We start from the raw sequence: 12,933 nt of genomic DNA on the forward strand, positions 1-12,933 counted from the left end.
AGCAGACCGGCAGTGTATGGCGGCAACGGCTCCCGGAGGTGAACGGAGTCTGGCGAGGCGGGAGGAGGACGAGGAGGAGGAGCCTGTGAGCCAAGTGAGCCAAATGGAGCTGAACTGGGGGAGAGCGGTGTATGAGGTCGGGAAAGGGACGTCGCGCCGCTGCTAGGATTCTATTTCGGGGCGGCGGACGAGGCAGAGGAAGACAGGCAGAAAGAAATTTTGATAGGAATACGGAGGAGCAGGTTTCTTCGTTAGAGACCTTAAAGGTACAGTTTCCTTTTTCATTTGATCAGGCACAGGCACAAGAGCAGAGGCAGGAGCAACGAGGCTGTAAGGACAGTAAGGACTCTAAGTTTGTGGATAAGGGTAGACAGTTGTGTTTGGGGGATATTGAGAAGAGTAACAAACCTGGAATTGGGGGAGTGGAGGGAGTGGCTTCAAGGGGAATCTCTAGGTACACGCTAAGAAGTGCTGGAAAAGGGGGGAGAAGATTGGTATTGGTTTGGAGGGTTCACCTGACTCAATTAAAAATCAACAGAAAAATAAGAAGGAGGTTAGGGAAGTGAAGGTTAGGGGTAGGCGCTCTGCAAAAAACAATAAAGTACACAATAAATTGGCAAGAGTGGCATCTTTAGAGCGCAAGATAAAGCTGACACCTTCCCTCAGGTCATACTTTAAAGTGTTACCTAAGACCTTGGTGTTGAAGGGAAAATCTCAGACGAAGCTGGCAAGCCCAGTGACACTCCCCCAGGATACGCAGATATATCAATGACAGGAGAGTAACTTAGTAGGATCTGGGGGGTTTGGGTGAGGCTACAGATATAGATTTGGTTGATTGATCTATACATTTGAACCCAAACCGATTTCAAGCCTTATGTGTAGAGATGTGTGATGGCGTAGTGTCAGTCCAGGATGTGGCTACCTCAAGTATACCAGGAACTGGTTCAGACTCTGAAGTAACTTTATTTTCAGAAGAAGGGGGAACGGTGGTAACTCTGGAGAATACACAGAGTGAGTGGCAGGGAGAGGCAGAGCAGGGGAGTAGTGACCCTTCTATAATTTCGATGCTTAAAACCCTCAATTTGGAGATGCAAAAGAGATTTGAGACTTCTGAGTCAAACCAGGAAAGTATAAGGGCTGCATTTGGTTTATTGGAGAAGTAGATGGATGATTTGAGCAGTCGAACAATAGCATTAGAAGTCGAAGTCAGGGATCTTAGAGAGGAGGTGATGGTTAACAGGAAGGAGCTTGAAGTGTTCAAGGTTAAGGAAAGGGAGTATGAGGAAAGGGTAGAACGATTGGAGAATTTTCAAAGAAGAAATAACTTAAACATTCTAAAACTTCCAGAGGGTAAAGAAGGAGCAGATATTAGAACATTTGTAGTACGCTTGTTGAAGTTTGAGTTACAATTGGAGGAGACAGAGGAGGAAATCTCTAGAGATATTCAGAGAATGCATAGAGATCCCTTAAGGTTGAACCCTAATCGTGCTAAACCTAGGAGAATTTTGATTAACTTTCTTACTTACACTTTGAAGGAGAAGATTCTAGCAAATGCTCTTAAAAAGAAAACATTGGAGGTGGATAGTGTTAAGGTTGAAGTAAGATCTGACTTATCAACTGTAACTGCCAATAGACCATGGGAGCTAGGGAAAAGGATTGAGCCGTTAAGGAATCTGGGTGCTTCGGTGCAATTGAAATTTCCAGCTCTTTTGAAAGTGGTGTGGAACAATAGGATGCACTCCTTCCGCTTTGTAGAGGATGTGGACACATTTTTGGAACAATTTCAGCCTGGTAATATATGAATTATTTTAGTTTAAAGTAATACTGTAAGTTGTTTAGGCTGTTCTTTTTGGGATTTATTACTCGTTTTACACTAGGGTGTTTTGTATGTTGAACTGCACTGCTCGTCATGGGGCACTCATAGGGCTTTTTGCCATGGGTAGTTGGATAGGGTTTTCCAGGGAAAGGGGGGTGGGATGTGGGTTTTTGGGGAGGGGGAGGGAGTAGCAGGGGAAGAACGTAGAAAAATGCTCAGATGCATAGTTGCTGTCGTTGGAATGTATGGTGTGTGCGATTTTCTTTTTGGTGGGGATGAGAGGGGGTAGATTAAACAAGTTGAAAGTTTTATCATGGAATGTAAACGGTCTCCGTGTGAAGAGAAGAAGAGATATGATAATAGAACATTTGAAGGATTCTTCGGCACAAATTTTTATACTACAGGAGACTCATTTGACGGAGGAGGAGAGTATGAAGTTGTTTTCAGCACAAAGGTGGTTGGCCCATGCAGTTTACACGTGGCAGACAGCAGTAACTAAAGGATTGGCAATACTAGTTAAACAAGGCCTAAATATTTCAGTAGAAGGTAAGGCGTCAAGTATAGCAGGGAGGTGGTTGATAGTTAAGTTAAAGGTTTTTGGGCAGGTTCTTATTTTGGTGGGATATTATGGTCCAAACCAGGATGATATTGGGCCACTAGATTATTTAGCCAAGGAGCTTTTGAACTTTCCTGGTCAGATTATCATGGCAGGTGATTTCAATACAGTTTTGGATCATAAATTAGATAGGTCTGAAAACAGTAGAGCGGCTGTAAATCCCAAGATGTCGAATAGAGTCAGATTGCTGATGAATCAGTGGGGGTTATGTGATATTTGGAGATGTAAGTTTGATCAGCAGCTAGGTTTTACTTTTTATAATAAAAAATACAACCATAAACCTCAGATTGATTATAGACCGTAGGATGATAGATTCAGTAGTGCAGGTCGGACATGTTGGAGTGCATCTCTCCGATCATTCAGCTATTTCTCTCCGGTTGACAATAGGTGACAGCACATTGGGTACAATCTGGAGGTTGGATCGAACAATATTATTTGAAGAGGAGACAGTGGAGGTTCTAAAGGAGGAGACGAAGGAATTTTTTTTAAGAAACCAGGGTTCAGCTAAGACAGAGATTGTTTGGGATGCCTATAAGGCTTATTTACGAGGAAGATTAGGAGCCTCGGCAGCTAAGAAAAGGCGACTATATTATAGTAGGGTCTCGGATCTGGAGGAGCAGATTCGAAAGCTGGAGGCAGGCTTAGTGGACATAGGAAATAGGGGGGCTGGGGAAAAAGAGATGGAAGATTTAATTGATCTAAAAGCAAACTTAGCAGGGATTCTGAGAGATATAGTAAAGGAGAAGTGGGAGGCCAGTCAGATAGCACACTTTGAGTATGGTGAGGGCTGCAGCAAGCTGCTAGCTGGAAAGCAAAGAGTGACCAAGTTCGAAATTTGATTAGAGAAATAAAAAGTGAAGAGACGGGTATGATGCTGACTGATAGCTAGGGAATTGCTGCAGCATTTCATGGACATTTCGGGAAGGTTTATAAAGAAGATTTGGTTGTTGAAGAACAGGAAGTGTTGAAATGGATGGAACATATGGACCCCTTATCAGATGATTTAAAGGATGTCTTGAATCAAGAGATATCTGATGGGGAGGTCGAGGAGGTTCTAAGAGGGGGAAATAAAGGCAAGGCACCTGGGCCAGATGGCCTCCAGGTTGAAGTTTATAAAACTCTGGTCGGAGTATTAACACCTATTGTTAGGCAGTTATTTAATGAGATCTTCAAGTTAGATAGTCCTCTGCCCCCTTCCTGGAATGAGGCCAATATAACTCTAATACCTAAGCCAGGGAAGGATCCAAAGTGTGTGGATTCGTACAGGCCAATTTCTTTGTTAAATGCTGACTATAAGCTCTTTGCTAAAATTATAGCAGGGAGGTTGAACAGTGTTATGTCACACTTAGTTCATGAGGATCAAAAGGGTTTTATTAGGGGTAGATTGCTGAAAGAGCTGACTTTTTCCCTCATTGGTTCCATAGATATGGCTACTTCATATGATCTTCCCTTGGCGGTTATCGCACTGGATGCCGCCAAGGCGTTCGATCGGGTTAACTGGGTATATCTGCATACACTAGTTAAGCACCTAAATTTGGGTGTGAATGTGTGTAAAACGTTGACGGCTATATATCTGGCCCCCACAGCTAGGGTGTTGGTTAATGGGGTGTTGACTCAGCCAGCACAGATCATGCGGGGTTCTAGGCAAGGGTGCCCGATGTCTCCACTTTTGTTTGATTTATATATTGAGCCATTGGCCCGGAAAATAAGGAATTCTGAGGCTATTGTGCCTTTTGAATTCAAAGGTTGGTCCAAGAAGATTGGATTATATGCAGACAATATTATAATTTATACACCTAAATTACAACAAACCATGAGTTGTCTCCTAAATATAACCAGTGAGTTTGGGAGTATTTCAATCTATGATATCAACAAGCAAAAAACAGAAGTTATAGCTTGGAATATGAGTACTGAGGTTATTCCTTGTAAAAATGATATGAAGTATCTTGGAGTTAGGATTACCCATAATATAGCTGATCTCACCAAGACCAATTTTGATAGGCTTAAAAAGAAGATCAGTGCTAGTCTACCGGGATGGTCGCATCTATCACTCACATTATTTGGTCATGTAAATTTGGTGAAGATGATGATCCTGCCAAAGCTAATATTTTTATTTGAAACAATCCCCTTGACTTTCAAAAAGGAGTGGTTCATAAGATTGCAGGGTGAGATTAGCTCATTTTATTGGGCATCAAAAGGACCACATCTTTCTTGGAAGAAGCTTAGGAGGAGGCTAGTGAAGGGGGGACTAGCGTTGCCAGATATGCAACTTTATTCATGGGCATTTCTGCCGAGTGGGACGGGTATGCTCAGACGTGAGTCCCCGTGCTCTCCATGCCACTGGAATCAAGCTATCCTGGCTGAAGAGGGGTGAAACCCCGAAACCGGTCCTAGGATGCTTGTTTCCAGTCCAGGGAGGACCTGGTCTGGCAGTTCAGGCTGGACTGTTCCCATTGCAAACTGGGTCAAGACTGATTTGTATATGGCTGGGTTCAAACTGGAATGACATAGTGAGAAAAAAAACGATGGATTTAGGCCCAGATCTCTGTACTGGGGTGAATGTATGACATTGTTCTGCATTCTGTCCATCAATAGTTCTTTTTGCATTAGGATGTTATTGGGTACTCCCACTGATACAGAAATAGGTAAAATGTTTAGAGGGATGCCGAGGAGGCAGAAAAATGCTGAAAATGGATTTATGTACAAATTTGCTGATTCAAAATATTTTTAGAAGGTTAGGTTGAAGGTTTTAAAGGATATGCCGGAAACATGGTACAGAATTAGAAGGGCTGTAAAAATTCCATATTTTAGCCAGATGGCATCGATTTGGGACGCACCAGGGTCCCCACCCTGGACTATGGATTTACTGGCTCGACCCTTAAAGGAGATGGATCTTTTGAGTTGGAAGTAGCTATTTCCAGATGGACAGTTAATTTCATGGGGCTGGTGTGAGGAGGAGTGGGGAGCCAGTTTTTCTATATTTAAATTTCTTCAGATTCAAAGTTGGTATGCGGCATCGAGCGAACTAATAGGGACTTATAATGAACTGGAGGAGAAGCTTTTCTCTAAATGTGTTTTCAAAAAAGAAATAACATTATGGTATTGGCTGATGCTCGAGATGGAGGATGGTCCTTTCAGTTTACCGGAGAGCCTGTGGGGAGATTGCTTGCCGGAGATCGCAACGGAAGACCAATGGCAAGTAACAATGTCTATGCTTTATAAAACAGTAAAACCCGCATATTTAAGGAGAAATCATTTCTTTACGGTGCAAAGGGTCTACTGGACTCCACGGAGGCTCTCGAAATTCGGCTCAGGTGGAGTGGTGGTGTGTCCTAAGTGCAGAAGCCCAAAAGAAGATGATCTGCATATGTTTCTGCAATGCCCGAAGATTCTGACTTTTTGGGAGGCCGTGAGTAGTTGCTTGTCGTGTGTCCTAGGGTTGCAGATCATGGTAAGCCCTGAGTTGGTCATTTTTGGAAGATCGGATCTGCAAGGTAAGGGCACAAACTACCAAGCAAAGTGAATTTTTTGCCGTGAAGAGAGATATGTAAACTATGGGTCTCTCCGGTCCCCCCAACAGAGGTTGGTTGGTTACAATCAATGAGATTTGTTGCTAAGTTAAATATTTCGGATCAGACCAGAAAAATATATAAATTTATGAACCCTTTTTTGGCACGATATGGGTGAAGATATGGGTGTTTTGGTTTTTGAGTTGGTAGTCCAATGATTAAGCCTTTATCTACCTCGGCTGGTGAAAATCTTCTTCGTTATTACAGGAAGACAAGGGGAAGGGATTGATTGCGTGGCTGCGGAAGGAGGCTCTCCAGTGTTTTTCTCAAGGCCATATCGATAGGGGGAGTCTCTGTTCTTAAAGCTTTGATCTGCCCCCCCCCAAGTATCCAGTAAATGAGGTTGAAAACCCAGAAGGGTGGCAACAAGGCAAATGAGGACAACAACAACAAAAAAATACAGCAAGGTGACTTGCTGCGCTGCACCGCAAACTCACAAATATACCCCTGGGTGTCTAACAAGCACCATTTAAAGTGTACAAAACCATGCACCATTTGGCACCGTCTTCTCTATCTTTTGGAGAGAGGGGGCAGTGCCAAACTGGGCAATTGTGGTAATCTGTTTGTGTATCTTGTCTTGTGACAGTGAGTGGAGTTAAATATGTTAAAGACGTCAGTTAGCAAATGGTTTCCTATGCGTGTGGCACAAGCAGGGTAGCAACACAAGACCTTCTCAACTGCATGGCGCAGTTAAGTGGCCCCAGAGTTCAGTTCTTACAGATGTATTCATTCACAGAACACAATAAAGTAGTTCTTACATCGGTGTAGACCGTAGTTCCCCAAACATTGTCACTCATGGCCAGGCATCCTTCCGGACAAAACACCCTAAAAGGCAAAAAAATGTATGTGAGCAGCAAGTCATTAGTGTGGCATAGATGTCGAAAGTATAGGGAAGAAAGAGCACAGCAGTACACCAAAAATCATAACTGAGAAAAGTATTCTGCAGTAGGCACTACGACATTCCTCTACGCATTCATGTGACCATGAACTTGTATAAAAGTATTTTAAAGTGAGAACCACATACAAAACAGTATAACAGTAGAGACATAATGGGTCAGATTTACAAGCCCCTTGCGAGACTTTTGTGCCGCCATTGCGTCACTTTTGCGATGCAGCGGCAGCATAAACAATGTGGCTGATTTACAGCGTGGGGCATCTAGGGAGATGCGTCATGGTTTAAAGCCCTGTGTCACATTATACCTGCATCAGGTATAATGTATGCAGGGTGGGAGTTCCCCCGCAGGAAAGCCTCGTAAAAGTGAAGTAGTGAAATCTACAAGATTTCACTGCGCTAATCTAGAACACCACTGTTTCAAAACCTTACGCCTACTTGAAGCAAGCGTAAGGAGTGACGCAGTACAATAAGAATAGGCCACAACATGCATTGCTGGAGTCGCGTCGTGCTTGCGACACGACTCCAGCACTGCATGACTTTTGGACCGTGCGCCATGTTGTAACTACGGCGCAAGGGTATCGCAGGCTGGAGGAGGGAAACTGACGCATCTCTACAGATGTGTACGTTTTTTGTAAATCTGTTCCCATGTATCTTTTGAATCCCATCCAAAAACATGAGTGATAGTAACATTATCTGACCTTACCTTTGTTACCTTTGACTCTGATGTCCATGGCAAAGTTAAAAAAACTACAACAAATGTGTTTTAGCTCACCCATAATGCATCCAAGATGTGTCAAAGGTAGAGCCATGCTAAGAATGCTTCATTCACATACCCAGGTATAGACATCACAAGGAAGCTACTCTCATCGTATGCCCAGTACCTCAAATACTCATGCACAGCCCCAAATTTCCCATTAGAGTGATCATTTATAAGGAAAATGCAAGGTCACACAAATTGCATACCCACTGATGCTCAAATGCTCTGCTTCATACACAGTCGCAATAGCCGAAGACTACATCAAATGACAAGGCAGATCCTTGCATGCAAAGTCACAACCAAGGATGTAAAGTCACCAAAATGGCAGAGTGAGTGGAAGTAACACTGTGTGCTCTTTGAGCCCCACTGACATCACAAGGTCGACCCTTGTTCAAGCTTTAACTCTTCAATACACAGCAGATGAACTAATGAAATAGCAAAGAGTCCAAAATGCAGAAAGTGATCATGACTCCTTAGAGCCCAATGTGCATCATGTTATTCTGTTCCTGCTACTGCCTCCATCAAAAATTGTTTTAAGGCATGGACAAAGTGGGCAATGGCTTATTGCCCTCAACTTCCACAGGCCTCCCTGGTAACACAATCTTTTTATTTCACCTTTGTATCTTTCTATATCTCAACCTCTGTCCCTCTATACCTTCACACCTGACTGTCTCTCTCGACCTAGCCTTACCTCACCACTCTCGATATGTATGTTTACCTCTTTTTACCTTCTCGATATCTTGCTCTATTATCTCTCTCTCCATACTTGACCTCACCGATCCTTACATCTATTTCACCTTTTTCTACCACCTTGTAACAGTCTCCACTTATCTTCCCTCTCTCAACCTTGCCTCTCTCTCTACCGGTCCATTTCATCTGCATGACCTCTCTCTCTCTCTATATCTCTGTCATGTCTTGCTGCAGCTCTCTCTACCTCACCAGAGTCTAAATTCACACCTGTCTCTCTACCCCGCCTATTACTACCCCATCTCTGTTACTTCTCGACCACTCTTTGCATTTCTCTGCCTCTCCTATCTTTCTGAGTGATTCCTCTTTCCTTACTCCACCTCACCTTTCTACCTCACATCTCTCCTTTTCTTGCTCCCTACCTATCGCTACATCTCTATGTACCTACCATCTCATCTTTCTCTACCCCAATCCAGTCTAGCTCACCTCCTTCTCTGAAATACAGGTCTCTCTACCGCACCTCTTTATTGACCTCAACATCTCTACTCCTAGCTATGTGCCTGTATCTTCATCTCTGCCTTTCTACTCTCTCTCAAACTTACAATTCTCTCTGCATTTCACTGCACTGCCCTGTTTCCTTCTCACCTTACTGTCTCTGACCTTCATATGCTCCATCTGTCTCTGTCTCATCCCTTTCCTTTCCTTACCTCTATATCTGTCTTCTCTATATGCCTCACCTCTCACACTGTTCTAAAACACATAACTCACTTCTTCAACTCTCTCACTCGCTACCCCACTACTCCAGCTCCCATCCCAGTCTTTAGTTTATTAAGTTCTGAATTTACATCACCATTTGTTCGCTACTCCACTATCTTCTCTCTCTTTCTAGGTCTAATGCCTTAATCTCATCTCTTCTCTCCAAGTTACTCCTATTTTGTAACCATCATCTTCTTCTCTCTATGTTGCCTCTTCCTGACCCCTCTCACTAGCTCACATCTTTATTCTTACCTCCTTTTCTATCAACCATTACCTCCTCTATCTTGTCTCTGTGGACCTCCTGTATTTCAATTCACTCTCCCACTCTACCTCTTTCTTTGTTTATCCATTTCCCTATCTCACCTCTTTGTCTCTACCTCGCCTCTCAGTCTCTGCTTCACCCTCTTTTTCATGCTCCCCTTTGCCTCGGGTTAAATACCTCACCTCTTTTCTCTCTACAATTCAGCTCTTCACCTCACCCCATCTCTCTGCCCCACTGCTCACTTTACCAGCCCTGTCTTTCTATATCCCAGTTCTCATGTTTACCCTTTTTACCCATCTACCCAACCATCCAATGCGTCTAGCTCCCTCTAACACAAGTTTACCAACATTATCTCTCTCTCTCTGCCTCATCTCTTTGTGTACCCCATCCATCTTGTTAAATGTTATTCTCCCCAAATCAAGCTCTCATATAATACCTTTGTATCTCGTTCTGAAAACTCACCTACCTCTCTTTCTCTACCGACCTCTTTTTCTTTCTACCACTCATTTTCTTTCTGATCAGTTTACACTTTCTCTTTAACTTTTGTTCCCACCTTCCTCACTTATCTAACTACCACTTCTTTATGTTAAACCTCTTTTTCCCCCTTAATTACCCCTCTTGCTACACCGATCTCCTTAAGTCTCTACCTTCTAATGTCTTTTGCCGCCTTCAATTTCTCTTATTCAATGGAGTTGGAGATCATTGTTTATCTAGACAGGTGCATACATAGAAACATAAGAGAAGATAAAAAGAAGGAGAAGGAAATTAAGTATAAAATACCAAATTTCACCCAATGGAGTGGTCATTGTTGCATTTAATGTGCCAGTTGTGAAAGGGAATTTATTTATGATCATTCACAATTTTCCATCAATTAAAACCCCAATTTCACATCCTGGTTGCATATCTTTTATTGTTTCCAAGGCCTATATTTAGATGCCCAGACAAAGCTTCAAATTCAGACACAACAGCAAAGGTCCAAACATATTCTTAAATGCCCACGCAGACTCAAAGGGTCAGGTATAGTTTCAAAATTCCAAATAGTGCAACTCCATTTATGGCCCAACTTAGCCCCACCTCTGTTTCATGACAGCCCACTTCTCATCTAAAGGATCCAAAATTAGGATGGTGGTTGTCTGTTCCAAGTGACACTGTTGCCGATATCAGTCAGAGACCACAATCACCCCCAAATCCTCAAACCTCTACTCTTCTGCCACTCAATCTTAGTGTTAATCTCCCTCTGAAATTCCTGCATTTATGCTCCCAACAATGGAAGTGAGAACTGCTAGAGGGTCTTTCCTGCTCCTCATAATAATTACAACAGCCAGCTTCCTTCGCAGGCTTTTCCTTTTTCCCCCTCTACACTACCATTGTGACATTGGGGAGGGAGGATAACTTGCCATACATTGCCTTTCAGCAGTAAACAGAAGGCTTCAGGGCTAGAGAAAGGACAAAGGATAGGACCTGCCATCACTTGCCCCATTTACAGTCTGTCACCAGCCTTGTGTTTGATGCTGAGGGAAGCAAAGCCAAGCAGAGTGGGGAATACAAAAAAAAGAAAGCAGAGATCCAGAAAGCTCTGTTTACTTGACCCTAGCATCGCCTTAGATTGCTCTCATTTAACCGTAGCACAGATGGCACCAAGGGTATAGAGTAAGGCAAGGGCAGCAGTTGTTCTCCCTTGGAACCACATATGGCATCCGTGCTAATAAGTAAAGTAGAAACTGTTTGACTAGCTCTCTAACTGACGGTCCTGCTATACTCAGGAAAGACATTGAAGAATGCCAAGCTTAGTTGATAGCATGGTTCAGATCTAATTCCAGAATCAGTCTTCATTACCCTTGACAGCACCTGTTTTTATGGTCTCTGGACAAACCACTGCTATTCATGGTTTAGTCAAGGTCAACGGTGGATGGCCATAGTTTAACAATGTTTCCCAACCACATTTTTCACCTGGCTACCTTTAAACAGTATCTATATGTTTCAGTCTGTGAGGATAGGCTGTGGTTGGTCATCTGATCTTCTAAATTGATTGTTCACTAATCACCAGTGGGCAGCCCAGATCTATTAACTCTTTTCTGATCACCATTCACAAAAACAGGAGAAAAAAACATAGATGGGCAAACAATGAGGGCCTGATTCACACAGGGCCTCCGCACTCATGGCGTGGGCCCCCGAGTCATGGGGAGTCTCTGCACTGAGGCGGAATCTTAGCAATGATAAATCTCATTGCTGAGATTACGCCCCAAGTACGGAGACTCCCCCATGATTGCGGGGCTTCTGCCACAAGTGTTAAAGGTCCTTTGTGAATCAGGCCCTGAGAGCGCAGGAAACACTACCTTAGAATTTCTTGGACTCTCTCCAGTGAGCACGAACGGACTCACCATCCTTCAAAAAATGCACTAAAGGCAATGACATATAACCATACTCTGCTGGAGCTACCACCAACCTTTGTGGGACAGGGACCTCTCCTTGTATTAGCTCATGTCTGAGCTCCCAACCATACCTATTGTGAAGGTAAGCTTTCGACCTAAGCTTCTATGTGATGGAAGCCTGCTGATTTTTATATGTTCCTCCCCATTCCTGAATGTGCTGGAAAGGGGTCTTACATTGTGGTAGTGCATAACAATTCATATAAAAATTATTTTGTTATTTGAATTTAATTTCCTGACAATTACAACCAATGTAAACATTTTAAATGAAGGCAATAATTCAACTAGGAGTACAAATGTTGCTTGTATCAAGATTCGAATATTTTCTCTGTGTATAAGAAGACATAACTCAGTTTCTACACCAACTACAATAGTAGATGTATCTGATTGTCCTATGTATGAAGTCAACATCCATAAATGTCAAGATGACTTTTGGAGCTCCTGCCCCTTGAGATATAGTCTTATTTACAAGCACACCATTTTAATACAAGCTTTACAGATATAAAGTTTCACAAATGTAATTGCAAGATATTAAAGAATAAGAGGTGGATTGTATTAGGAAATAAGCAGAGAAAGTTTGAAATCAATTTAAGGCTGCTATCTTCCTTGAAGAAAAGCTCAAATACATTCAAATATTTTATCAAATTAAAAAAAATAGTAACAGTCAACTGAAAATGATGAAGAATGTGTGTACAGCCACCCTTGCTAAAAATCAGCTTTAAAAAGGTTAAGCAGGTTCTCTACCCAGATGGAGAACAGAAATAATACAGGCTGTACCTTTCCCGGCCAACATGTGAAATCAAACCCTCAATTGACCATGCCATAATTTAAACATGACTAACTACCAAAGTTTCAGCTAGAGATAGACTCCACTACCCATACCACATCTGGAAGCTGATACTACAATGCCCATGGCCGCATCTGGAGGAAGATTGTCCATTTGTCTGAGCTACATCTGTGAGAAGACTGTGATATGAGCAAGCTACAGACTTTTAACTACCCACACGTCAGAACACTCATTTATTTCCAGCCTACATATGAGACGTATTACTCACTGCATAGGCCACATAGTTTGAAGATGGGAGCTGTAAGATCAGACACAAAATAACATTTCTGTGTCACTGACAAAGAGGTGAAAGGAGAGCA

General features: G+C 42.7%; 1 protein-coding gene across 1 annotated transcript in view; it reads right to left on the reverse strand.

Moving 5' to 3' along the window:
• The window catches only part of LOC146833841 (uncharacterized), a 750,859-nt gene that overhangs the window by 690,347 nt on the left and 47,579 nt on the right, over nt 1–12,933 (reverse strand). The window contains exon 4 of the mRNA XM_085599920.1: nt 6,760–6,826. Within this exon, the coding sequence (XP_085456046.1) occupies nt 6,760–6,826 (67 nt within the window). The remainder of the gene's footprint in view (nt 1–6,759; nt 6,827–12,933) is intronic.

The sequence above is a fragment of the Triturus cristatus genome, chromosome 4_2 (genome assembly GCF_964204655.1).
Source record: "Triturus cristatus chromosome 4_2, aTriCri1.1, whole genome shotgun sequence".
Lineage (NCBI taxonomy): Eukaryota > Metazoa > Chordata > Amphibia > Caudata > Salamandridae > Triturus > Triturus cristatus.